Here is a 26,554-nt window from a genome sequence, read left to right as displayed (position 1 = left end):
GCCCTCATCACTGATCATAAACCCTAGGCCCAGAGGCAGGGGTTCCACTGATAGAGGCAGCTGAGCGTCAGAGATGGGCTGAGGTCTCGGCTGCCTATCGTAGGGTGTGCATCATACCCCATCAGAGGCGCTGTCCCATGTGTGTCTTTACACAGGGAAGCAGAGAGGAAAACCCTGTGTGTACAGTCTCTTGGCTCACCGCCCTATTACAGCTAAGGAAATTGCTCTGGAAACAACCCCAGACCCCGCTTTAGTTAAGGTGATGCACTAAGCACTTTCAGGGTGGCCAAATCACACAATCAAAGAGCAACCTGGCCCTTGCTATTTCAGGAAAGTGGAGTTATCCATGGACAATGGTCGTTTGCCATGGCGCCCATTAGTGATAATACCCGAAAGCTTACAGAAAAGGCTGCTAGTGGAATTACATGAGCAGCACCAAGGGGTGGTAATAACGAAAGGGGAGGTGTGACATAGAGACTCCTTGGCAAAGGGTCCCCTGTTCTTTGCACACATCTCTCACCTCTGACCTGACAAACTCTCTACGCCAACCAGGACTTGCAGGATATTGCTCCATAAACAGTAACGTATAAGGTATCTACAGAAAGCTCAGAACTTGTCAAGATTCATACTCATTACAAGACATACATATGTACAGGTAATATTTAAGGAATAATGTATTAATATTGACAGCATGCTTTATAAACGTGGAGTAAAAGTCAGTCACCAGGGGATAATATGTCTCAGTGACGGCCTGTTTAAGCAGGAGAGAGTTGTACCTGCCCTGGTTGGCCAGTGATGTAATGCAAGGCTCAGTTGTCCAGCCTTGCTCCATCCCAAGACTATCCATGGAAAACCATCAGAGAGAACTGCAAGTAATCAAAACCTCTTGGAGGTAAAGAAAGGAACTTTACAACAGACAGGGGATCACCCAGACTAGGAATAGAGACTGTGAAGCTGGCAGACCAGGTGCCAGCTCATGTCAAGGCCCCTAGGCCTCAACTGAACCCTAACAAAGACATAGCTGGAACCAGTCTGGCTCGCCTGGGTGTTAGTGTTGTTAAACCAGGTATTAGGTTTGTGACACAGGGCCAGAAAGGGTTACACAACTAGCAGGCTGGTTGACCCAGATTCAACCTTTAAAGACATAGTAGTAGATAATGATTGTGTTTTTTGTCTGTTTACATATTGTTAGAGTTTGACAATGTAAGCAAATGGTTCCTGTCTATCGCTGGATTCTGTTAATTCAGAGATCAAAAGGAAATGTTAACATTTAGATGAATTGTGAATGTAGTAATATCATCGTCCTTATTTCTCTTTGAAGGTTGTGGTAAACTACCTGTAAATGGCTGAAGATGGGCAGTTGCCTTATGTTAATCCATGTAGCTAATTATCGGTGATGCTTAGGAAATAGGAGGTCTCCTTCAAAGCTGGGATAATTGCCTATTGTTCACCCAAGGACTGCACGCTGTCAAGAGGCTGCTAGAAAACTATAAAAAGAACTCTAGGGCCCTGATCCTATCATCTCTGATCTGCTTAAGCTTCATCAGGGGAAGTTTGAGTCACAAGAATGATGTCTCCAGTCCCACCTGAATCACCCTGATATTGGACATTGGACTGCCACACATGGACTAATTCTGAAAGTACTTTTTTCAACTCTAAAGCTCACCATCTCTACTATGAAACTGATCTAAGAACTCTATTCATATCTGTATGTGTAATGATCTCTACCCGATACTCTCTCCTTTCTTTTTTAATAAATTTTAGTTTAGTTGATAAGAATCGGCTGTAAGCGTGGATTTAGGTAAGATCTGAAATATTCATTAACTTGGTGGGTAATGTGTCCGATCCTTTGGGACTGGTAGAACTTTTTATATAATTAACTAAGATTTTCAGTAATCCTCATCATATTTGACTTGGCTGTCTGGGTGGGAGCTGAAGGCTGGGTTGCTATAAGGGAACTGTATTTCTGGCTTCTGGGTAACCAGTAAGGTATTGGGGAAGCTGTTTTGTTGCTGGCTTGGTGAATCTAAGTATTAGAATAACTGCCACTTTAATGTATTCTGAGAAGGTCTCTGTCTAAAAGATCTCTGGCTGTGCTATGCAGGACAGACTGACTGAGCAGAGTGTTTCCTTCTGGCCTTGAAATCTATGACTCTATAACCCATTAGATCCCATTCCCCTCCCAGAGCCAGAAATAGAACCCAGGAGTCCTGCCGCCCAGCCATTGGCTGTGACCACTGTCTCTCCTCCCCAAGACAGAGGCAAAACCCAAGACTCCTGAGCCCCAATATCCTGCTGCTGTCTAGTAAATAGCTGTGTAACCCATCATCAAAGTGAGTGCCACCCCACACCCCAGTAGGCTCACATGGGCGGGGCCAGGGGCTAATCCCTGGCCCTTTTGCCCAGGCAGCATAGCTGGGGCTGGGCTCCTACCCACATGGTTTAGAAGCAGCTACACACAGGATTTCTGTTATTCTGGTTTTATTTTTCAGCCACTGGGTTATTTTAGCACCACCCCATTGGCCGGTTCAAATGCCTGGAGCTGCCGGTCCTGGTGCGCTGGGCAACCAGGACCAAGGTTCCCTGCTGCAGATGGCGTTACTCCATATGGATGCTGCTGTCACACCCAGCAGGCAGAGAAGACGAGGGGTGTGACGTTATTGACATGAACTGTGACAGTATAGATCATTGTTGCAACCAAGGTCCTATAGTTGCACCAAATCTTGTACAGAGGTCTAGTAAGGTGTCTATGAAAGGGTTGTAAGTTGCTGGTTATGATTATGCTGTCTGTATGTGTGTATCATTTTTGTATTTGAAGTTATGAATATTGGCTATGTACTTGTATCTCAATGTGTTTGATTCTAAGTAGCATCAGTGAAGCATTCAGTTGGCTTCTTGAGAAAGGACTGTTCTGCGTAAGTGTCCAATCAGGAAACACTTAACTGACAATGGACCTTGGGAGACTCCAATCCACATCTGAGGAGCCTTCCTGGGAACGTTCAAGGTAGCATGTGAGCAATGGCTGCTGGCGGCAAACTGAGTCATGCATGGACATGTACTTGCCCACATGACTCCAAACTCCATCTTGTTGCTGTGATTTTCCACAGAAAGAACAAATGAGTCCTTCCACATGGCAGAGGATATAAAAGGCCCTGGAAACCCCTCCATTTTGTCTTCAGTCCTGCTTCTGACCTCTGGAGGAACTGTGCTTGAACCTGAAGCTCTGAACAAAGGACCGAACAACCCATCCAAGCTGGGATGTTTGTAGTCCAGAGACTTGATTGGTTTAAATCAGCAGTAATCCCATCAAGCCTGAACTAAGAACTTTGCAATTGTTGTATGTATTTGATTCCATTTGACCAATTTTAACTCTCATCTATATTTCTTTCTTTTTATGAATAAACCTTTAGATTTTAGATTCTAAAGGATTGGCAACAGTGTGATTTGTGGGTAAGATCTGACTGGTACATTGACCTGGGTCCGGGGCTTGGCCCTTTGGGATCGGGAGAACCTTTTTCCTGTTACTGGGGTATTGGTTTTTATAACCATTCATCCCCATAAGGAGCGGTGCTGGTGGTAATACTGGGAAACTGGAGTGTCTGACTTCTGGTTAGCCAGTGGGATAAAACTGAAGTCCTCTCCGTTTGGCTGGTTTCGTGGGCCTTAGTAGTAAAGGACCCCCAGCCTTGGGCTGTGACTGCCCTGCTCTAAGCAATTTGTCCTGAATTGATACTCTCTGTAGTGTCCCGTCAAAGGCTGCTTTCTTACAAGGGGGTGGTGATAACACACAGAACTGGGCACTGAGACCTGGGCCCTTGCTGCCCCTCGCCCCGCTCAGTTGCCCAGAGTTTCCCTGCCAGTGACTGGGCGCTAGCCTAGGGGTCACAGCAGGCAGAGGTGGGTTAAAATTTATTGAGGCCCTGGGCACAAAGAACATTTGGGCCCCCACCCCATTAAAACACAAATGTATCAAAATGTATTAATACAAAGACTCCATTCACTCTTTACACAACGCATTATTAATGAAGCAAACCAGTCCATGATGTCTAAATAAACTACTCAATTTTTCCACATAGAAAATGAATACGGCTAGATATCACTACACAAAGGTGTTCACTGCGACTTTGGACAACACCGATGTTACAAGAATCAGTCGTTCACAGGTCAACAAGCAGTTCTTTCATCTCCCCCAATTTTCTTAAGCCTGACCGTTACGCAGGGGCCCCTCGCCAGCGGCAGTGACTCTTGCTGGTGGCCACTCTGACACTTGTTCCTAAAATACTTACTTAATTAACTTTAAGAAAAAAACAAACAAATATGCACATACACACACGTCCAAATCAGTGTAATTTATTTACGTAGGGTTTGGGGTTTTTTTGCAGACTGAATAATAAAAATAAAGTACAGTTTTCTCTATTCTTTACTGGCCCTAAACAGAATAGAAACGCAAACAAACGTGCTTTGCATGTTCTTGTCTTTTTTGTTGTAGTTTCTTTTGCTTTTTTGGTTGCTTTCGTTATTTTTAGCCTTGCGAGCTAGTAAATCTGCTGCCGTGAAAAGTGATACTTGTATGTTAATATCACTTTTCACAGCCTCCCAGCTAGCTACTAAGTCTGCTGTGAAAAGTGACATTACCAAACATACAAATATCACTTTTCACAGCACTTACACAGCCCTGGCAAGCCCGGAGACAAATTAAACCCTGGATGGGGAGATGGATATGGAAGCAGTGGGGGCCCAGGGCACTGGGTGGAATGAATAGGGAGCTGGTGGAGGCAATGTGGGACTGTGGGGGTGGGAGTGGCAGCAGGGGCCAGAGTTGATGGTGGAGAGGGGGGAGCTGGGGGCCTGCACCTGCTGCTGCATGGCCAGGAGCCAGAGCCAGAGAGCCCAAAAACCCGGGGCTGGAGGAGGCAGAGTGGGCTTGGGCAAAGGGGGGGTTGGTGAGCCTGGGGCTGGCGCTTGCTGCCTCACAGCTGGGGACCAGAGCCAGAAGACCCGTGGCCAGATCCTGGGGCCTGAAGCCCTGTGGCCAAGGAATGGAGCACGCGGTTGAAGTCTGGGGCTCGAGGAGGCAGCAGGGACTGGGGAGATGGCGGGGGGGGGGTGGGCCTGGGGCTGGAGCCTGCCGCCATGTGGCCGGGGGACAGAACCCAAAGCTCAGTGGCCAGATCCTGAAATCCCGAGGCCAGATCCCAAAGCCTCGTGGCCTCGACCCTGCAGCAGGGGCCTTGGACTTCGCCATGCTCCAGAACCAACTTAGAAATATCATGAAACCAACTGTCCCCCAGCTCCAGGTCCATCTGCCCCAGCGGCCACATATGGCCCCCTGCTCGCTCTCTCAACCATTGTTTGTCTCTTTGAGCCATGAGTTCCCTGTGGGAGGGAGTGGGTCCCTGCTGGGTCTGCAGCCAGCCCTCCCGGGCACGGTCTGGCGATAAACACACACACAATGGGGAATTGTATGTGTGTGTGAGTAACAAAGGCTTCCCTGCCCCAACTCCCCCAGGTGACTGCAGGCAGCAGGTTGCGATTGCTGGGCAGCTGCCCCCTGGATCGCTAGCCCACCCCAAAGCCACCTACAGCAGAGTGAGAAATGGCCTTTGCCAGCGCTCACCTGGGCCACTGGGGGCCCTTCAGGAAGATCGGCCAGAGCACCGAGCCACCTGCCCGCAGGCCTCTCAGCTGTTCATGCCCCAGGCCAGGCAGGTGGATTGATGAGTGCAGGAGTGGGGGGAGCAGGACAGAGCAGGAGGGAAGATGCCTACCCTCCGGGGAAGAGGAGTGAGAGACAGACCAGACCCTCAGCTCCAGACAGCAGCATCGGGGCACAGGTGGGCTGGCGAGAAAGCAGGGGCTGATCCACTAACAAGCCCATAGCATTTAGGGTTATTGACCACGTCTTCTTAGATGCCCCACCATAAGTATGTGGCACTTCACCCCCCCAACTGCATTTACCCTCATCCCCTGTGGGCAGGGCCATTAGCCCCATTGCACTGATGGGAGTAGAGGGCCACAGGCTGAGTGACTTTCCCAAGGCCACACAGGGAGCCTGTGGTAGAGCGGGGAATTGAACATGGGTCTCCCACATCCTAGACTAGTGGCCAGACAGCTTGGCACCCTGCCTCTGGCCAGTGGGAGCAGGGAACGCAGGCCAAGTGGTCGCCCAGGCTGTGAGCGGGCAGGGCCGGGAGCCAGGCTGCTTGGCTCCATTTCTAGCTCTGACATTGAGTCACCAGGTGGCCGTGGGCATCCAGAGGGGCTGGGGAGAGGCACTTGTCACCCTGCCTCCCAGGGGCAGGTAGGGGAGGGCTAAGCAGCTGGTGTCTGAAAGGAGCCTGCAGCACCTGAGGGGCCCCATGCCTGGACCCCACAGCGCCTCCTTTGGTACAGAGGGCTGGTCTAGATTAGAGGAGAGAGCTGGCCCCACCATGATCCCCACCTGGTCCTCCACTCAGCAGGCCCCTGAGCTGTGCGGAGCAGGCTGGATCCCCGCAGCGGGCCGGAGTGCACGGCCCTAGGAGCGCGGTGCGGGGGGCCGGCTCTCACGGCTGGGCCCCAGCGGCTCCAGGTGCAGCCACAGCCCATTCTCGCTGCGCAGGATCAGCTCGGGCTTGCGCCGCACAGGCCTGCTCTCGTCCAGCCGCAGGGCGAAGCGCAGCAGGGTCAGCGCCAGCACCACCTTCATCTCTGCCATGGCGAAGTTCTGCCCGATGCAGTTCCTGCGAGAAAGCCAGGGGTGTCAGCCGGTGCTCTTCGCCTGGAAACCACACCCCATGTGAGGGCAGGGATGGGGGAGCAGGGACAGACAGACACCCCAAAGCCCACTGCCTGCAGGGACAGACAGATGCTGAGGGGAGCCCACCCCCCTGTGGGAGAAGGGACAGATCCTCAGCAATAACAGCTGACCCCAACCCTGACCAGAGGCCACCTCCTGCGTATCCCACAATTCTTCACTGCAGCCAGGGAGCCGCTTGCTGGTGGGCAGCTGGGGTTGGGGGAGGGGGCAGTTCGTGCGGCGAGGGGCTCTGAGCCCGGCAGGCAGGTTACCTGGGTCCAGCAGAGAAGGGCATGAAGGCCAGTGGGGGCTGGTTCTTGGAGTTCTCTGGGTCGAAGCGGTGTGGGTTATAGACCTGGAGCAGCAACCACAAGGCACGGTGAGGGGAGCGAGGGTGAAGGGTGGGGTGTGGGGCTGGTCCCTGAGCCAAGGGGGAGCAAAGGCAGCCCCTCTCCGGGTGCAGCTTGGGCACCAGGCTCCCCAGGAGTGAGCTTCCGACTGGGGCCATGTGCTGGCAGCGGGGATGGTTCTGCCTCCACCCAGCACTCAGTGACCCAGCCCCACCCAGTGTGAATGGGGGTGCAACCCTCACTCCCCTCTAGGCGAGCTGGGGGGGGAGGAGGAGCTTCCTCTCTGGGGAGGGTCACTGGGAATAGGAAGCTGCTACTTTGATGGCACTTCAGCACCCCCTAGTGCCACGCTGGGGCATTGGGTCAGCAATGACTCCGAGGGGACAGTGCCCCTACCAAGCCCCGCAATCCCACTCTCTGCAGCACAGCGCCCCCTGGTGCCACGCTGAAGGTGGCCGTGGGGTGGAGTAGAGCCAAAGGGGCAGAACAGAGTGACCAGTGGTACCTGGGGCTCCGGCCAGACAGCAGGATTGTGATGTGTCCCATAGATACTGATCAGACAGACGTTCCCTGCCAGAGAGGAAACTGCCTCATTAGAGAGAGGAAAGGGAGAAGGAGGGGAGGGGTTGTGCGCCACAGGGGTTATGGGCCCAGTTCCGGTGCCATGCCCCTGGCTGGGGGGCAGGGAAGAAGGCTGGTACCTTTGGGTAGGACACGTCCGTCAGGCAGTTTGATGTCCTCGGTGCAGCGCCGGGACACAGCCGTGACGGGCGGGTGCAGGCGCAGACTCTCCTTGATGCACATGGTGGAGAAGGGCATCTGGGACAGGTCCTCCCTGCAGAGAGCAGAGCTTAGCGCTGGCCCCAGAGGTGGATGCATGAGGGGCCCAGTGTGAGCCCATGAGCCAGACAATGGGGCTGGGACAGACTCGCATAGGCATGGAGCTGGCATTGTGGGGACAAACAACACTGTGATGAGGGGGAGGAGCATGCACATCTGAGTGGCAGGGTCCTTGGGCATCCAGGGCGGGACATGCAAAACCCAGAGCGGCAGGGCCCTCGGGCACTGGGGAGCAGCCTAGGCCCATCTTGCAGGGGAAGCCCTCCAGCTTGTGGGGCTGGCAGAGGTGAAGGGACCCCAGTGCTAGGCATAGACTGGTGGGGAGGGGAGGGCAGCAGCTGGGCTAACCCTCACAGGTGGGGTGGGGGCTGTGCTGGAACTAAAGGGTGTGGAAGTGGGGGTACTGGGGGTCAGCACTGCACTGGACAGTGCCAGCACTGCAGCTGAAGCAGCCATCTCACCATTCAACCTCCTCCGATTCCTTGTCCCGCATTAAGTCCTTGATCTCCTCCCGGCAGCGCTCCTGGTACTCGGGGTGACAGGCCAGGTTATACAGCACCCAGGAGAGGCCGCTGGCTGTGGTGTCGTGGCCTGCAGAGAGAGGCCAGCGCAGCGTGAGAGCCGCGGGGGCAGAGAGGGACCATGGAGAGTCCGGGGCTGGAGGGACCCTCCCCCTGCCAGCACCTCCTCCGGGGCCTTCCTCACCATGACTCTCTGGCAGCGCCATCTGGGAACTCCAGGCCCCTCGTGCCTGCGGGGCAAATGGGGTGACTCTGAGCATCTGTCTCCACTACCACCACCTCCTCCGTTGCTGGGACTGTCTGGCAGTGCCCAGGGGCAGATCTGTCTTAGCCCCATTTCACAGAAAGGCACACCCAGGTCACTCAGAGCCAGGGACTGAACCCAGCTCTCCTGCCCTCCCCCCAGAGCCATGTCATCTGCGGAGGCCCCATCCTCCCACATGAGGCTGTGAGGTCAGCAGGAGAGCCCCCCACCTCCTCTCCAGGGGGGCTCCTCACCCTCAAACATGAAGGTGTCGGCCTCAGCTGCAATGTCCTCGTCTGACAGGTCCTGGCCGTCCTCATCCTGCACAAAGCACACACTGCTGGACGGGTAACCTGGCTCCCCGTGACTCAGGGACCCCAGCCCCACCGGCCCACGCCTCCCCCATTTCAGATCCTGGGAGGATGGGACATCTTGGGGTGGAGTGAGCTTGGCCATCTTCCCTCCACCCAGCCCGGGGAAAGAGGCAGTCCCTGCCCTACCCCACAGCCCCAGGCCCCAAGGTGGGCTCCCCCCTTCCCCCATGCCCAGCCTGGCTCTGGTGTTAGAGCTCCCCAGAGGTGCCAGCCCCATGTCGCCAAGTGCAGTTCATATCGCTCCACGCTGAGCATGCTGGGAAGGCAGCTCTGGCTGGGCCGCCCCAGAGAGCTGGGCCGGGGGGCAAGTCCTGGTGTGACAGACATCACACAGCACCTTCCACCTGGCTCCCCAGGACTCTCTGGCAGTGCCAAATGGGAACTCCAGGCCCTGCCCTGGACGTCAACGAACCCCCACGCTCCCGAGGGCATGATCTCCTGCTGTGTCCCCTTGGCCAATCGCAGGACATCCGTGACCTCCCCCCACCCCCATGGGGCAGGCCCCCCCATGTCCCCTTGGCCAATCGCAGGACATCCGTGACTTCCCCCCACCCCCATGGGGCAGGCCCCCCCACCATGTTACCTTGGCCAGGAGCAGGATGTCAATGAAGTCCACCGTCCTGCCCTGCTTGGATTTGAGCCAGGCCTCCCTGCCCAGGCGGCTCAGGGCCTGGTGGCGCCGCTGCACCACGTCGGCCGTGAAGCGGTGCACGGTGTCGCAGGCACGCCGGAAGCGCCGCCCGTCGGGTGACAGGCGGTACAGGAAGTCGCAGTGCAGGAGCAGGCGGTGCTGGCGTCGCACCACCAGGGAGCTGAGCTCCAGGATGGCTGCAATGTAGTCACTGGGTGTCCTGCAACACAACAGGCCAGCATGTGCCTGACAGGCCGGGGCGGGGGCGCCCTGATCAGAGCTGGGGGATCCCCGCGGGCTGGGCCTCGCCACAGAGCGATGGCGTGATCTCCCAGCCACGGGATCTCCGGGCCAGCCGGCGGGGAAGGGACCAAGCTTGGGTGCCTCTGACTGCTGCTGCGGCTCAGCCAATGTGGGACGGTGACAAATGACCAGAAAGGGTTAAGCATCCTGCAGGACAAATGACTCAGATTGAACCCTTAAAAACATATGGGGAGATTACGTTTGTGGTTTTGGGTATTTACGTACATATTAGTAGAGGTCAACAATGTAATCAAACAGTCCTTGTCCATGCTGTATTCGGTTAATTCAGAGATCAAAAGAACATCAATGAACTGTAAACGCAGGATATCGTCGCTGTATTCCTCTCTCTTTGAAATGTATAGCCAATCATCTGCGACTGGTGGAAAAACCGGCAACTGCCTTGTGTTACTTCGTGTAGCTAATTACCGGTGATGGACCTACTTCAAAGTCGCCCCGATTGCCTTTTGTTGGCCTAAGGACTCCGGCCTGTCAAAGAAGGCCTGGAGTTGTATAAAAGACCCTTGGGTCCTGATCCTGTTTATCTCAGATCTGCTTGAGGCTTCACACAGGGGAAGCCTAAGCCACAAGGACTGAGATCCCAGTTCTGACTGGACCGCCCTGAATATAAACACTTGACTATAACCAATGGACTATTTCTGAAAGAACTCTTTGCCTCTACAAAGCTCTCCATCTCGGCTATAAATCTGAACCTCAAGAATTATACTCATGTCTGTAAGTGCACCAGTGCAGTAAAACAGGTACAAGCTGCCGACGAGGGCCCTGCAGTACATGTATAAACTGGGGGCAGGAGGGTTCTGGGGTGATGGGACTGAGGTGAGGAGCTTCCTGGCAGCGAGAGGCATGCAACAGCAGGATCATCCCCCAAGAGAGTCACAGCACAGCCATGCCGACCCCACAGGCGTTAGCAGACAGACCTGCGAGTGCAAGCACCAAGCACCAGCCTCCGCGCAGTGAGCTGAAGGAGCTCCACCCCCAGTGCTGACCAGGGCCTGGCGCAGCCACTATAGCAACCCCCCAATGCCTCCAGACACCCCACTGGAGAGCCCCTGCCCAGGCCTGCAGTAACACCCTCCCCTCCCTGGGATCTCCAGTTCAGGGACCCATTCCGTGAATCTGGCCAGGCTCACTGGGGCCAGGCCAGGAAGGGAGGGAGGGAGGGACCCTGCAGCCCATTCTCCCCACTCTGACCTCCCCCAGTGAGGGGGCTCCCACCCTCGGGTCAGCGCGGGGCCCTGCTGGGGGAGCTGCCCCCGCGTCACTCACTCCTGGCAGTTGCTGTTGTAGCCGAAGACGCATTTCTGCAAACTGTCCAGGGCCATGAGGCTGATCTGACCAAACATGTCCAGGGAGGTGGAGCCTGACGCCACCAGCCGGCGCCACTTGGCCTGTGGGGGAACAGTGCCCGTGAGAGCCGCCCCCGAGCAGCTGCCTGCAGGGACAGCACTGCGGAGCCCAGTGCCCATGCAATGCGGGTCAGCCAGCGTCAGAGACAGGCAAACAGACAGGGGAGGAGGCTAGTGGACTGGTGCAGTGACAGGGCTGGGCATGTGGTGGGGGCAGGTGAAAGAGCAGTGGGCAGGCGGGTGGGTGGGCAGGGTATTGGTGCAGTATATGCTTGGGGGGCGGTGCAGGGCCAGAGGCACAGTGTAGTGATGGTACAGCATATTGCATAGGGTGTGGGGGAGGCATGGGGAGGGCAGGCTGCTGGTTCCACATATGCCAAGGGAGGAAGGCACTAGTGCAGTGTGTGCCAAGGGGGGAGGGTCACGGGCAGGCTGGGGGTGGCAGGGTGCCAGGGCAGTGTGTGCCATGGGGGCAGGGTCATGGGCAGGCTGGGGTTTGCAGGGTGCCAGGGCAGTGTGTGCCGTGGGGGGGAGGGTCCCAGGCAGGCTGGCAGGTGCCAGGGTAGCATGTGCCATGGGGGGGAGGGTCCCAGGCAGGCTGGCAGGTGCCAGGGCACTGTGTGCTATTGGGGGGAGAGTACACGGGCAGGCTGGGGGGTGGCATGGTGCCAGGGCAGTGTGTGCCATGGGGGGAGGGTCACGGGCAGGCTGGGGGTGGCAGGGCAGCATGTGCCATTGGGGGGAGGGTCACGGGCAGGCTGTTGAAGGGTGCCAGGGCAGTGTGTGCCGTGGGGGGGAGGGTCCCAGGCAGGCTGGCAGATGCCAAGGTAGCATATGCCTTGGGGGGGAGGGTCCCAGGCAGGCTGGCAGGTGCCAGGGCAGTGTGTGCCATTGGGGGGAGGGTACACGGGCAGGCTGGGGGGTGGCATGGTGCCAGGGCACTGTGTGCCGTGGGGGGGGAGGGTCCCGGGCAGGCTGGGATTTGAAGGGTGCCAGGGCAGTGTGTGCCGTGGGGGGGGGAGGGTCCCGGGCAGGCTGGCGGGTGCCAGGGCAGTGTGTGCCGTGGGGGGGGGAGGGTCCCGGGCAGGCTGGCGGGTGCCAGGGCAGTGTGTGCCGTGGGCGGGGGAGGGTCCTGGGCAGGCTGGCGGGTGCCAGGGCAGTGTGCGCCGTGGGAGGGGCCAGAGGCACAGGCATGGATTTGGTGCCATGACAGGAGGGGGTTACTCACATGCATGATGTCAGTGCTCTGGCTGAAGATCTTCACGTAGGGCTTCAGGATGTCGAAGTGGAAGGCTGGCGTCAGCATGCGCCGGTGCCGCACCCATTTCGGACCATTGCTCAGCAGCAAACCGTCCCCTGAGATGACAGGCACTCAGCTCAGAGCCCTGGCAGAGATCCCGCAGCCCAGGCCCCCTCCAGCCTGCTGGGTCTCAGCCAGCTGGGGTGCTCAGCGAGAATCAACCTCCCTGGTGCATGTTGGGCAGGCACGAGAGTGCGTGCACGTGTGCAATGCATGCATGGGTGGGGGTGTGAGTGAAGCATATGTGTGTGTGTTTGTGGGGGCACATGTGGGCATGAACATGCAGGTGCATGCGTGTGTGTACGTGCAGGTGCATGGTGGTATGTGCATAGAGGTACGTGCGCACGTGAAGGCGTGTGTGTGTGATCCTGGGCACACCCATGTGCTGGTGCTCACGGCTATGGCACGAGTAGCTCCAGCTCCACACTGACATAAGAATGGACAGACTGGATCAGCCCAATGGTCCATCCAGCCCAGTGTCCTGTCTGCCAACAGTGGCCATATCCCTCCTTTGTCGTCTCTTTTCCAAGCTGAAAAATCTTTCCTCATATGGAACCTGTTCCATACCCCTAATCATTTTTGTTGCCCTTTTATGAACCTTTTCCACGTCCAATATATCTTTTTTGAGATGGCGCAACCACACTTGCATGCAGTATTCAAGATGTGGGGGTACCATGCATTTATATAGAGACAATATGATATTTTTCTGCATTAGTATCTCTCCCTTTTCTAATGGTTCCCAACATTCAGTTCGCTTCTCTGACTGCCGCAGCACATTGTGTGAATGTTTTCAGATAACTATCCACAATGACTCCAAGATCTCTTTCTTGAGTGGTAACAGCTGATTCAGGCCCCATCATTATTTATGTATAGTTGGGATTATGTTTTCCAATGTGCGTTACTTTGCATTTATCAAGCATTGAATTTCATCTGCCATTTTGTTGCCCAGTCACCCAGTTTGGAGAGATCCTTTTGAAACTCTTTGCAGTCTGCTTTGGACTTATCCTGAGTGGTTTTGTATCATCTGTAAATTCTGTCACCTGTTTACCCACTTTTCCAGATCATTTATGAATATGTTGAATGGGACTGGTCCCAGTACAGATCCCTGGGGGACACCACTATTACCTCTCTCCATTCTGAAAACTGACCATTTATTCCCACCCTTTGTTTCCAGTCTTTTAACCAGTTACTGATCCAGAAAGGACCTTCCCTCTTATCCCACGATAGCTTACTTTGCTTAAGAGCCTTTGGTGTAGGAACTTGGTGAGCCATCCCCCTTCCCTTGGTCAGTCAGGGACTGCGATGAGGTAATGCTCACCTGACGCTGAAGGGTCAGGGTGGGGGGGCATAGCCAAGAGGGAAGAAAGAACATGATAAAAGGGAGAGATGTTTGCCATGGTCTTCTTCTCTCTTCCACCTCCATCTACAGACCTCACCAAGCCACTGAAGCGCTGATCAAAGGGGAGAGCCTGGCTGAAGGACAACCAGCTAGCCTGTGGTGAGAAGCATCTAAATTTGTAAGGACACTAAAAGTGTTAAGATCAGCTTAGAATGAGTTTTGCTTTCATTTCATTTGACCAAATCCGACTTGTTTTGCTTTGACTTATAAATCACTTAAATCTATCTTTGTAGTCAATAAATCTCTTTGTTTATTCTACCTGACGCAGTGCATTTGGTTTGAAGTGTGTCAGAGACTCCCCTTGGGAGAACAAGCCTGGTAAATATCAATTTCTTTGTTAAATTGATGAAGTCTCATAAGCTTGCAGCGGACATAACTGGACACTGCAAGACGGAGGTTCCTAGGGTTGTGTCTGGAACCAGAGATATTGGCTAGTGTCACTCGGTTGCACAGACCAAGGAGCAGCTTACATGCCAGGGGCTGTGCGTGAACAGCCCCGGAGTGGGGGTTGTCACAGCAGAGCAGGGTAAGGCTGGCTCCCAGAGTCAAGGATTGGAGTGACCTAGCTGATCATCGGTCCAGATAACACCAGAGGGGAACATCACACCCTCCATTCCCCACAAGCCCCTCCCCTGGGGTTCGGGCCCCATGACACCAAGCACAGCAGATCCAAGCCCAGAAGAAAGGGCACTCACCCAGCCAGGGCTTCAGGAAGCCGTAGAACAGGTAGTCCTTGGGTGCGATGGCAACTGTGGGGGAGACCAGAGACGGGCAGGCCCAGGGGTTAGTGCCGAGACACACATGGCTCGGGGGTGCAGAGATGCGGCACATCTGGGGTTTAGTGCTGAGACACACACACACGGCAGAGTGGAACAGAGATGGGCGCAGCCCGGTGTTAGTGCTCAGACACACACGGCACGGGGGGCGGTAATGGGGTGCACCCTGGCGTTAGCGCTCACACACACATACACGGCATAGGACACAGGGAAGGAGTGCAGGACTACTGTTATCGGAGCCCCGGCTGGAGCTGCAGCACCTACGGGCCCCCTTTTGGTCTGGAAAGGGGCAGCTGCAGGAATGTGGGTCTGTCCAGTGCCCGCCTGCTCCACAGGCTGTTTCCTAAGGAGCCTTGGCGCATCGCCCTGTGAAAGCAGCCCCCATCAGACAAGGCAGAACCCTGCTGGACACCCTGCTCCAGGCTCCACCCTAGCAGCCAGGAGGGCGGCTGCTGGGGCAACAGGACAGGCTCAGTGAACAGCGTGAAGGAGCCACACGACAGGGACCAGGCGCTGAGCCACCAGGCCCCTCACACAGAGCAGGCTCTGCTCTGAGCGAGTGGAGGACACGGGGGGCAAGCAGCATCCGCAGCCTGGGCCGGGCCTGCAGCGCGACAGAGACTCCTCCTGGGGCAGTGCCTGTGACCCACGGACCGCGTGAGCTTGGCAGTCACGTGGGGCCTTCACAATAGAGAGCTTGGCATCTTTAAAACTCCCTTATTAGCTGTATTCCCTGGCTCTGTGAGCAGAGTGGGGATCCTGTGGCTACAGCAGGGTCTGGAGGGGGCTGGGAGCCAGGACTCCTGGGTTCTATTCCTGTCTCTTACATGGACATGCTGTGTGAGTCCCCTGCCCCCTCTGTACCTCAGTGACTCCCTACCTCGCAGGGCTGTGCGAATGGCTGGCACTCGCGTGGGTGGCACGGGAGACGGGCAAAGGTGGCTTGGCAGGCCCAGCTCCCTGAGACTGAGCTGGCCACAGCTGCTCCTCTCCCTGGGTCAGCCAGAGACAACAGGGGCAGAAACTGCCCCCTCTGCACCACTAGCCCCAGGACCACCCCCTCTCTGCACCATTCTCCAGATTCCCCCACCCCCAACATCCCACTAGCCTCACGGCCATGCACCCCCACAACAGTATCAGCCTCACACTCTCTGCTGCTCCCCATAGGCCCCCCCAAGAACATCGGCCATTTGGTCCTTATGACTCCCCCTGACCTGTTTCTCCCCCGGACCACCTCCCTCATTGTCCCCTTCATCCCACAACCCTGCCGTGCCCCCTTTGGGACCATGGACTGAGCTGATGAAGGGCGTAAGATGTCCCTGAGCCAGCTGTTTGCTATCAGATCCCCCACTCGCCTATCACCAGCCAGGGATGCCGGCAGGGCTTCAATGAACCTTTGCTCCCATGGGTCACTGGCCCAGAGGCTGACAGCAGCTCCTGCTGGGCTTCAGCCAGCGGGATGTGCTCCTCTCAGGATGCTAAGGGATGGCTACAGCCTCTGCCCTAACTCCTCTGGGGCCAGGGGGACTCACTAAGGACCCTGGGTTGGCAGCACCCAGCCAGACAAGCAGCCCAATGAACAGTCACCTGCCGAGCTGAGCTCGGCCCAAGACCCGATACCTTCCCCCAGCCCCGACAGCCAAACAGCTTCCTCCTCAGCCACGTGGAGGAGGGCTGGTCTCAGCAGCCAGTCCTCCTGGCCGGGGGCTTTTCTAGGGAGCAGCTGCCCTCTCACCACTGGGCCCATGTCCCCAGAGGTCCCGTCATGGCGGGTGCAGCACACGTAACATCGAGAGCTCCAGGCGCCTGCTGGGAATCCAACCCTCCTGAGCCCCAGGACAGACAGAGAGACAGACAGGCACACAAACTCCTGGCGCTGGGGCCACCCTCACTACCTGACTCCAGCAACACAGGTTTAACGGCCTCTGGGTGGAAGAGCCGGAGAATGGGAAACCAGGGCCCAAACCACCAAAGGCAGGAGTGGCTGTAGCGCCCGACGAGCTCATCTACGCACTGCATCCCCTCCTCCGTGTTCTGACCCTACAACGAGGAGCCATGGGTTAGCCACGGGCCAGCTGGGACTCCGGCCACGTCTCCGGCCAGGGTGACATGCTGGGCCCAGCGCCCGACTCAACCCACTGCAGGAGCGGCAGCTCCCCAACAGAATCACTGCTGCCTGCTCTCAGAGCGCCTCTGGCTTCATTTCTAATGGGGGAGGGGGGGCTGCCCTCACCTGGCAGTCGGTTGGATGGGGCCACTTGGGGCTCCCTGTGTTATTGCAAACACGGCTCCCAGCCATTCTCCGTGCAGAGGTGAACCCGGGGGCTCAGTGGGCAGCGAGCATGAGCCCTCAGCCCCGGCATGAACTGGCTACATGCATTCACACAGCCCCAGCACTGCATCCCCGCCCTGCGCTTCTCTGCTATCCAGCTGAGCTGAGCAGGAGACTGAGGGCTCCTGAGCCCCGAAGCACCTCTGTCCTGGCCCCGTGACATCCAACTCTGCTCCAGGGAGCAACGCTCATTGCTCAGACCCAGCTGCTGGCTTTGAGGACTAAAGCCAGACCTCCCCTCTCTGTGTCCTGCCAAGCCCGCCTGGCACTGGGGGAGGGAGCTGGACTCTGTTCCCGCTGCTGCATCAGCAACGGGATTGTTTACATAGTTCCCGCACACTGCACTGGGTTCCTGGGCACAGCGAGTCATGCAAAGGGCTGGCGGGGTGGGGCTGGATGCCAGGCTGGCGGGGAGGGGCAGCATTTCTATTTGTTGCTTTAGCTCTGGACTCAGGGCCCTGGTGAAACTTCCAGAGTCACTTCTCAACCACCCTGCAGGGCAGCAGTTCAGGGATGAGCAAACAAGCCCCAGCATAGCTCCACGTGCCCTTGGCCCTGCGGGCCCAGCCGCCACTTGGAGCAGGGCTAATTGGGAAGAGTGGCAGCAGTACGTTAACGGGGACAGAGATGTCCCCTCCGCAAGGGGGCAGAAGAGGCTGGAGCAGGAGCCCCCAGGCCAGGGAGCACCGACCAGGCTGGGGGCTGGATTCCTTCGGAGTCTGGCTTCAGCTCATCGCTCGTCCCCCTGCAGCGCACAGCTCCAGCAACTCGCTCACCAGAGAGGGGCCTGCGCTGGCGGTGCTGGGGGGCCCAGCTGCACAGAACCCTCACCCTCTGCTGCACCCACTGGCTCCTCTCAGCCCCGGGGGTGACTGGCGCTACAAGAGACACCAGAGCACTGGGCAACTGGCCCTGGCCGGGGCCACTCTCCCTGGCCGGCAGGGAGGGGACAGGGCCAGCACGAGCTCCCCACGTCACTGATCATTGCTGGCCTTCACTCCCTTGCCTCTGGAGTGTGTGCATGTCTCCCCTCTCCCCCGCAGGGGCCCCAGCTGCTCCTGCAAGACCACTGATGACACAGGTCCCCAGTGGGGAGGTGGCTCTGCTTGCTGCCCCTGAGGAATTCAGCCAGGCAGTGCCCCTTGGCCCTGCTGCCCAGTCTGTCCCGAGCCATCACCCTGCCCGGGCTGGAGGGGTCTTGGCTGTGCAGCAGCTCCTGCTGGGTGCTGCCTTAGGCCTGCCCTGCATGGCTGGGTCTCTCCTGCTGCTGTTCCCAGGAGCCACAGGCACTGTGCTGCTGGAGCCGAGAGCCTCAGTCCCCCCTATGGACCTTTGGCTCTCCATGCCGGAGACAGCCAGTCCACGTGCCCTGTGCCCAGGAGAGGAGCCGATCGTGCTCAGTGGCCTGGATGGGGTGAGGGACAGTCCATGGCTCTCCGGCAGCACCAGGGGCGGCTATGCTGCAGGGGCGCCACTCCCCCGCTTGCAAAGGTGCCAGGGAATAGCTCGCAGGCTGCAGCACCTGGAGCCGTTCTGCCTGCTCCTGCACTCCTCGCCCACACCCCAGTGGGACTCTGCCCATCCCCTTATGGCAGCCTTCTGGGTGCCCCTGGATCCAGAGAGTGGCAGGGGCTGGGCTGGACTCCCCAAAGCAGCAAATGACACAATCTCTCAAGAGCCAGACAGGAACTGGTACAAACTAGGACACAAGGTAGACCCCCCCCCCCCAAACACCTGGCCCCCGCAGCTACATGGCCCCATTTTATTCCCCTGCCTCCCTGCACAGAGCACGTTGACGGCCTTTGCCCAGGGTGAGCTGGTGCAGACAGTGGCCTGCAGCAAGAGCAGTCACATCAAGGGAGCTGGAGGAGCTGGACTAAGGCAGCCTATACTCCAGGGCGGATCCAGAACCGCCCGGGGGGAAAAAGGGGATTCTGTAGAGCTGCGCAGCCCAGCCTGTCCGACAGGGTTTCCATTGCAGCACGGCCCCAGAGACAGGCTGAAGCTTCCTGGGGCTGCCTGGGCAGAGCTGTCCCACAACGGAGCAGGGAGGCAATAGCCCCTCCCTCCAATGTGCCCCCACCTCAAATAGCACAGCGACAGCTGGGGAGGGGTCTGGGAGGAGCCACCAGAACACCTCAAGCTCTGGGAAACCTGCCTCTCTGGGGGAGGCTACAGGAGCCCAATGGATTTAATTTCTTCAAGAGCAGGAAAAGAGGTGCCTAGATCCCAGCTACCAGCCCCTCCATGGGCAGGGATGCCTGGCAGCAGACGGCTCTGCCATCCAGCAGACAGCGGCAGAGTCAGATCCAGCAGGAACGAACTCAGACTGGCAACACAGTGCAAGTGTTTAACAGGGAGGGGATCGAGCCCTGGGAACAGCTGGCCCAGGGACACAGGGGCTTTGCCATCCCTGGGAGTCTTTACACGGAGATGGGCTGTCATAGAATCATAGAATATCAGGGTTGGAAGGGACCTCAGGAGGTCATCTAGTCCAACCCCCTGCTCAAAGCAGGACCAATCCCCAATCAAATCATCCCAGCCAAGGCTTTGTCAAGCCTGACCTTAAAAACTTCCAAGGAAGGAGATTCTACCACCTCCCTAGGTAACGCATTCCAGTGTTTCACCACCCTCCTAGTGAAAAAGTTTTTCCTAATATCCAACCTAAACCTCCCCCACTGCAACTTGAGACCATTACTCCTTGTCCTGTCATCTTCTACCACTGAGAATAGTCTAGAACCATCCTCTCTGGAACCACCTCTCAGGTAGTTGAAAGCAGCTATCAAATCCCCCCTCATTCTTCTCTTCTGCAGACTAAACAATCCCAGTTCCCTCAGCCTCTCCTCATAAGTCATGTGTTCCAGACCCCTAATCATTTTTGTTGCCCTTCGCTGGACTCTCTCCAATTTATCCACATCCTTCTTGTAGTGTGGGGCCCAAAACTGGACACAGTACTCCAGATGAGGCCTCACCAATGTCGAATAGAGGGGAACGATCACGTCCCTCGATCTGCTCGCTATGTCCCTACTTATACATCCCAAAATGCCATTGGCCTTCTTGGCAACAAGGGCACACTGCTGACTCATATCCAGCTTCTCGTCCACTGTCACCCCTAGGTCCTTTTCCGCAGAACTGCTGCCTAGCCATTCGGTCCCTAGTCTGTAGCTGTGCATTGGGTTCTTCCGTCCTAAGTGCAGGACCCTGCACTTATCCTTATTGAACCTCATCAGGTTTCTTTTGGCCCAATCCTCCAATTTGTCTAGGTCCCTCTGTATCGTATCTACCAGTCCTCCCAGTTTAGTATCATCCGCAAATTTGCTGAGAGGGCAATCCACACCATCCTCCAGATCATTTATGAAGATATTGAACAAAACCGGCCCCAGGACCGACCCCTGGGGCACTCCACTTGACACCGGCTGCCAACTAGACATGGAGCCATTGATCACTACCCGTTGAGCCCGACAATCTAGCCAACTTGCTACCCACCTTATAGTACATTCATCCAGCCCATACTTCTTTAACTTGCTGACAAGAATACTGTGGGAGACCGTGTCAAAAGCTTTGCTAAAGTCAAGAAACAATACATCCACTGCTTTCCCTTCATCCACAGAATCAGTAATCTCATCATAGAAGGCGATTAGATTAGTCAGGTATGACCTTCCCTTGGTGAATCCATGCTGACTGTTCCTGATCACTTTCCTCTCGTGTAAGTGCTTCAGGATTGATTCCTTGAGGACCTGCTCCATGATTTTTCCGGGGACTGAGGTGAGGCTAACTGGCCAGAATCCTCCTTCTTCCCTTTTTTAAAGATTGGCACTACATTAGCCTTTTTCCAGTCATCTGGGACTTCCCCCGTTCGCCACGAGTTTTCAAAGATAATGTCCCTTTGCAACGCTCCCTCCAGCACAGCCAGGAGCTCGGGGCTGGCTGAAGGGAGCTCTGGGGAGGGTCTCTGCCTTGTGTGAAACTGGCAGTCAGATTAGAGGAGCAGAATGGTCCCTCCTGGCCTGACCCACCCTGCATTCAGCTCTGGGCCCCCTGGACAGTAACCCAATCCCAGGGGTCAAGGCCAGAAGAGGCTGCTGGGCCCACACAGTGCAGAACGCAGGGGAGAGCAGCCAAGGTGGCAGGGAAGGATTGGTTCACCCGGGCAGAGGAGCGAGTCAGTTGAGCCAAGGGGCCTGCACTGATTATGTATGAGAACACGAGGGTTGTAACCCATGGGGCTGGGGGGTTGACCTGGAGCAGAGGGAAACCCAGGCTGGACAGTGCGGACCCTGGGGAGCTATTGCAGGGAGACGGCCATTAGCTCCCCAGGCGGATTGTCCCCTCTGGTGCCTTCCCCAGGGCTCTGGTCGGGCTGCTCTGCAGGGTCTCAGGTGACTGGCTCCCAGCCCTGCCCTGGGGAAGTCAGCAAAGCCTTCATACCACCATGATGTCACACTGGGGGTAAGGGCCTGGCTGGGAGCCCTGTCCCTTGGGATGTTCACAGCTAGCCTGGCCAGGGCCCTGGAGAACAGATTGCTGGGGCCAGTCCTGCTTAGGTTCCGAGGTCACGGGCTAGAGGGGCCCAGCTGGTGTTTCCCATCTCTGGCCCCACAAGTTGTGTCTATAGTGCATGTAGACACCCGTGACCTGCCCATGTCAGCTGACTCGGACTCAGGGCTGTAAATCTGAGATATAGACATTTGGGCTCAACTGGAGCCCAAGATCTGGGACCCCACAGGGAGGAGGTCCCAGAGGCCAGGCTCCAGCTGGAATATCTACACTGCAGGGTAACAGCCCCACAGTCTGAGCCCGAGCCAGCTACAGGTGTCTATGTGCTGTACGGACATACCCTCAGAGCCTCACCACCACCCCCAGAAGTCAGCGTACCTGAGGCTGTTGTGATCGGCTTGAGGAAATCAGGGTGCACCAGGCACAGGACTGGCAGGAAGGGCCCCATCCATGTCACAAAGGCCTGGGAGAATGTAGCCACTGTTTGGGACACCAGGCTCAGCCCCTCCTCACCAGGTATGAACTGCAGGAGGGACGGGGCAGAGTTAATATAGGAGGGACCCAATCTTACCCGGGACTCCTGAGCAAGTCAGTGCATGCCAGGCAGGGGCAGAATCGGATCCTGTGATCAGAGGCAGGACTGCCGTGGGCAATGCCTCACCAAGTGTATCTGTCAAGACCCTCACTCCTGCCCAGTGCTCACATCCCATCCATCTTGGGGGATGCTCCCCGGAGCAGGCAATACATTTCCGAGACTGCCCCTCTCCCCAGGGACCTACACACTGACCCGACCCCTAGTGTCAGGGACCCTCTGACACCAACCCTATCTCCCCTCACTGCGCTGGTGGCTGCTCTGAGGCCAAACATGCCTCACTCCAAGCAGCCAGTTGGGTCCCCTAGGTCCCTCTGTGCTCTGAGGGGCAGAGTTCCTGCAATGCCCGATGTCACAGCACATGGTGATTGGCTATGCCCTTGCCAAAGCTACCCCAGGTGGGGCCATCCTGCCAGGGGCTTTATAACCCTCCCTGCTCCACAGCAAAGGCGGCCGAACAGGCCCAGGGGCCACTTACCACCAATGCAGGCAGAGCCATTGGGGTGCAGCTGGCTGGCAGGGGTGTCACGGGGCTGGGCCAGGGAGCATGGCAGGGGCCAGTGGTGAGCAGAGATGCTTCTATGGATTGGTTCCCTTAGAGCCCCTGCCACTGGGCAAGTGTCTGGGCACCAGCACCCAGAGACACCCACCAGGGCACATCCCACGCTGAGCCTGGGGCCCTGCCTGGAGAATGTGGCATTTGAGTGCAGGGCACTGAGTGGTTAGGGGGCCATTTGCACCCCTGTCTCACTCTGCATGTGGGCCGGCATCCCACCTGCCCCATCCAGTGCCAGAGATGGATCCCAGGGCCCTGCCGTATCGGGGGTGCATCAGAGCCAGCAACCATAGGAAGGGCCCCACCCACAGCAGGATGGGGAGCAGCAGTGTGGCCAATGCCTCTGCCTCCAGCTCAGGCCCGCCTTGTTGGGTCAGGAAGTCTGACTGAGTTCAGACGCTGCTCACTCTGGTGCCAGACAGGGCGTGTGCTGAGAACCTGGTGGAGCTGTCCCAGGACCCTCGTCTCCTACCCCTGCTCGGTCCCAACCCCATTCCCATGTGTCATGCAGCTGCAGTGAGCACGGCGCCCTGAGCAACCTGCCATGCCATGCTCCCCTTGCCAGCACCAGCTGGGGCCAAAGCCCTTCACCTGGGAGAGAGGGAGAGGCTTGAACCAGCAGGGTCACCTGCCCCCAGCCCTCTCAGGGGCTATTCTACCAGCCCCTCCCTTGGGGTGGGCAAGGGTGGCTCCTCCCAGCAGGGGTCAAGCCACGTGTCAGTGGCAACAAGGAGTAAGAGGGGAGAGAAGACACTCACCCCCTTCTCGCCCCCACGGGACATGACACCTACCGTCCCCAAGTGTCCCAGCAGCCAGTTGCGACGTGGGGGCTCCGGGAAGCAGCGCAGCCGCTGGCAGGTCACATAGTAGCGGTGCCAGGATCTCCCAAGTTGCAGGAGGGTGCGGAAGAGCAGGGCCAGCAGAGCAAGGAGCAGGGCGGAGACGGTGTAGGCGCAGAAGGGGGTCCGCTCCATGCTCAGCAGCTCCAGCACCCAGTCCGTGAGCAGTAGCATCCTGTGGGGAAAGACCGGGCTGTAACCGCGGGTGAACTGCCACTGGGTTCCTTTGTTACAAGCTGTATGTACGTTACTGAGCTGCTGAGAGGTAGATACGCTGGAGGGTAGGGAAGGGTCCAGAGTGACCTAGACTAATTGGAGGATTGGGCCAAAGGAAATCTGATGAGGTTCAACAAGGACAAGTGCAGAGTCCTGCACTTAGGAAGGAGGAATCCCATGCACCGCTACAGGCTAGGGAACCAACTGGCTAAGCAGCAGTTCTGCAGAAAAGGACCTGGGGATTACAGTGGATGAGAAGCTGGATATGAGTCAGCAGTGTGCCCTTGTTGCCAAGAAGGCCAACGGCATATTGGTAGGAGCACTGCCAGCAGGTGCATTAGTAGAAGCACTGCCAGCAGATCGAGGGAAGTGATTATTCCCCTCTATTCGGCACTGGTGAGGCCACACCTGGAGTACTGCATCCAGTTTTGGGCCCCCCACCTCAGAAAGGATGTGGACAAATTTGAGAGAGTCCAGCGGCGGGCAATGAAAATGATTAGAGGGCTGGGGCACCTGACTTACGCGGAGAGGCTGAGGGAACTGGGCTTGTTTAGTCTGCAGAAGAGAAGAGTGAGGGGGGTTTTGATAGCAGCCTTCAACTACCCGAAGGGGGATTCTAAAGAGGATGGAGCTCGGCTGTTCTCAGTGGTAGCAGATGACAGAACAAGAAGCAATGGTCTCAAGTTGCAGTGGGGGAGGTCTAGGCTGGATATTAAGAAACACTATTTCACTAAGGGGGGTGGTAAAGCACTGGAATGGGTTCTCTAGGGAGATGGTGGAATCTCCATCCTTCAAGGTTTTTAAGGCCCAGCTTGACAAAGCCTTGGCTGGGATGATTTAGTTGGGGTTGGTCCTACTTTGAGCAGGGGGTTGGACTAGATGACCTCCCGAGGTCTCTTCCAACCCTAATCTTCTATGATTTTGTGTGTGAGCCAGGAGAGAACCCAGCCCCCTTAGCCAGCCAATAACCCTTCCTGCTCCTAACCCCCCGCGCTCCCCCACACAGCCAATAGCTCTTTCTGCTCCCCAGAGGCAGCGTGTGTGTGGGGGGGGGGGTCACACAGGGTCACATGTCCCCCTCTCCCCCCAAGACTTCTACCAGGGCTTATATCCACCGGAGCCAACTGGCTCTTCCCCAGGGCACAGGCTGGGGCTGGCTGGTGTATGAGACTCGCTGCCAACTTCTCCCCCTCCTCACACAGGCCTGGGCTCTGCAAAACTGCCATGAGCTTCCCCTGGGCGGGCAGGGCAAGGTACTTGGCAGCAGGGTGCTGGCTCCCTCGACCATGCTGCAGAGTGGCTAGTGCTCGCACCTCTTCCCGGCTCCTGCTCCCTCCGCATACAGCTGGCTCTAGCCCTCCGTGCCCAGCACCTCCCTGGCACAGCTAGCTCCTTTCCTGCCCTTCCCCCTGCACAGAGATGGCTCAAGGCTGCCGCACAGAGCTGGACCTTGCCCCAGCTGCCTGCAGGCTCAGGGCGGTTCCCGCCCAGCTAGAGCCTCTCCCGGACCCTCCTGCACACAGCTGGCTCCAAGCTTTTACTCCCGGAGCCTCCAGCTCCTGCCCGTCTCCCCCCATCACACAGCTGGGGCTGGGCTCTCCTGGGGGGCACAACGGCCATTCCCCACCTGTCTACCTACCACAAAGCCGGTCTTCCCCAGGCCCTGGCTTCCTTACCTGCCAGAGCTCCCTGGACACCAGCTGCAGCAGCCTTTCCCTTGGGTCCTACAGCCTGACAAGTCTGGTGCAGCCAAGGAGGGACTTCCCCGTCGCGGTGGGCTGTAACCTCAAGCAGCTGCCTGCAAGACCGGTCCCCAGCTGAGACTCCATAGCACGGCGTGCAAAGCCGCTCCGGAAACCAAAACGCCTTTGTCTCCGGCGCGCCTGCCCCGAGCCCCGCTGCGTGCCCCAGAGCCTTTGCATCGCTCCGCGCCCTCAACAGTTATGGGGCACCTCTGCTGCCGCCCCGCCAACAGGCCCCCGCCCCCTGCCCCCCACCCCCGGCTCCCGGCTCCCCCTCCCAGCCCGGGGCATTCGCTGCTGCCAGGATCCCGGCTCACGGGAAGCCCCGCTGACACCGAGCGGGGGTCTGGACCATGCAGAGCCCAGCCCAGCCCGGGCAGGGGACGAACCAGGCGCTCCGCTCACCTGGGCCGGGCACGGACGCTGGGACTCACGGGCTAAGCTCCGGGAGCGGCCTTCATAGCCAGGCGGGGCCAGAGGAGGGGCTCGGCTCGGCTCCGTGGGTGATGGGCTCCAGGCTGGGACACGATCGCCCCCTATCGGGGGTCCGCGCGGGTCGGGGTGTGGCTCCGAGCGGCCGCAGCCCGGGGCCGTCGCTTGGCTCCAGCACCGGCAGAGCCCAGCCCGCCAGCTCCAGAGAGCGGGGACTGCAGCTCACACCCCAGCCCGCAGGGCCCGGGAACCACCTCTGCTCTTGTATCACCAGCTGATTTGTCTGCCCGGTTCCACCCGGGGGGCACCTGTGCCGCTGCCCCTCCCCAGCTCTCCCCATAGCGACTCCAGAGGCCGCAGCGCTATGCTGGTGCCAGCCAGGGGCCCTTGTCCCTCTGGCGAGGGGGCAGGGAGCCCAGCCTGGTGCTCAGGGCCTCTGCAGCTGGCCGGAAGCGGGAGGGGAAAGCC

At 57.7% G+C, this 26,554-nt stretch overlaps 1 protein-coding gene across 4 annotated transcripts; it reads right to left on the bottom strand.

Annotated features, from left to right (window-relative positions):
• Window positions 1–5,171: 5,171 nt before the first annotated feature.
• Window positions 5,172–26,121, bottom strand: LOC141974821 (ultra-long-chain fatty acid omega-hydroxylase-like). Of its 4 annotated transcripts, none has more exons than XM_074934811.1 (13): window positions 26,060–26,121; window positions 23,616–23,871; window positions 22,088–22,232; window positions 14,800–14,853; window positions 12,634–12,761; window positions 11,326–11,447; window positions 9,691–9,958; window positions 8,988–9,054; window positions 8,430–8,559; window positions 7,830–7,963; window positions 7,634–7,698; window positions 7,051–7,133; window positions 5,172–6,722 (listed from the first exon to the last, which is right to left on the bottom strand). In XM_074934811.1, exons 2-13 carry the CDS (start codon window positions 23,868–23,870, stop codon window positions 6,518–6,520), a joined length of 1,656 nt encoding a protein of 551 aa, XP_074790912.1. In that variant the 5' UTR covers window position 23,871; window positions 26,060–26,121; the 3' UTR covers window positions 5,172–6,517. The 4 variants fall into 4 exon arrangements, with proteins under 4 accessions (XP_074790912.1, XP_074790911.1, XP_074790913.1 ...); XM_074934810.1 differs by lacking the exon at window positions 26,060–26,121 and adding an exon at window positions 25,589–25,821; XM_074934812.1 differs by lacking the exon at window positions 26,060–26,121 and adding an exon at window positions 25,589–25,821 and having other exon boundaries at window positions 23,649–23,871.
• Window positions 26,122–26,554: the final 433 nt, after the last annotated feature.

Source organism: Natator depressus, chromosome 20 (genome assembly GCF_965152275.1).
Source record: "Natator depressus isolate rNatDep1 chromosome 20, rNatDep2.hap1, whole genome shotgun sequence".
Classification (NCBI taxonomy): domain Eukaryota; kingdom Metazoa; phylum Chordata; order Testudines; family Cheloniidae; genus Natator; species Natator depressus.
Note: the sequence above shows the minus strand (reverse complement) of the source record. Positions and strands in the feature narration are given on the sequence as shown.

Excerpts from the sequence above, each read along its gene's own strand:
- LOC141974821 (XM_074934811.1), bottom strand. The coding sequence starts at position 23,870 with ATGCTACTGCTCACGGACTGGGTGCTGGAGCTGCTGAGCATGGAGCGG. Across the intron at positions 9,959-11,325 it reads TACAACAGCAACTGCCAGGA|GACACCCAGTGACTACATTG; the intron begins GTGAGTGACGCG and ends GTTGTGTTGCAG. Across the intron at positions 9,055-9,690 it reads ACATCCTGCTCCTGGCCAAG|GATGAGGACGGCCAGGACCT; the intron begins GTAACATGGTGG and ends TGCTTTGTGCAG.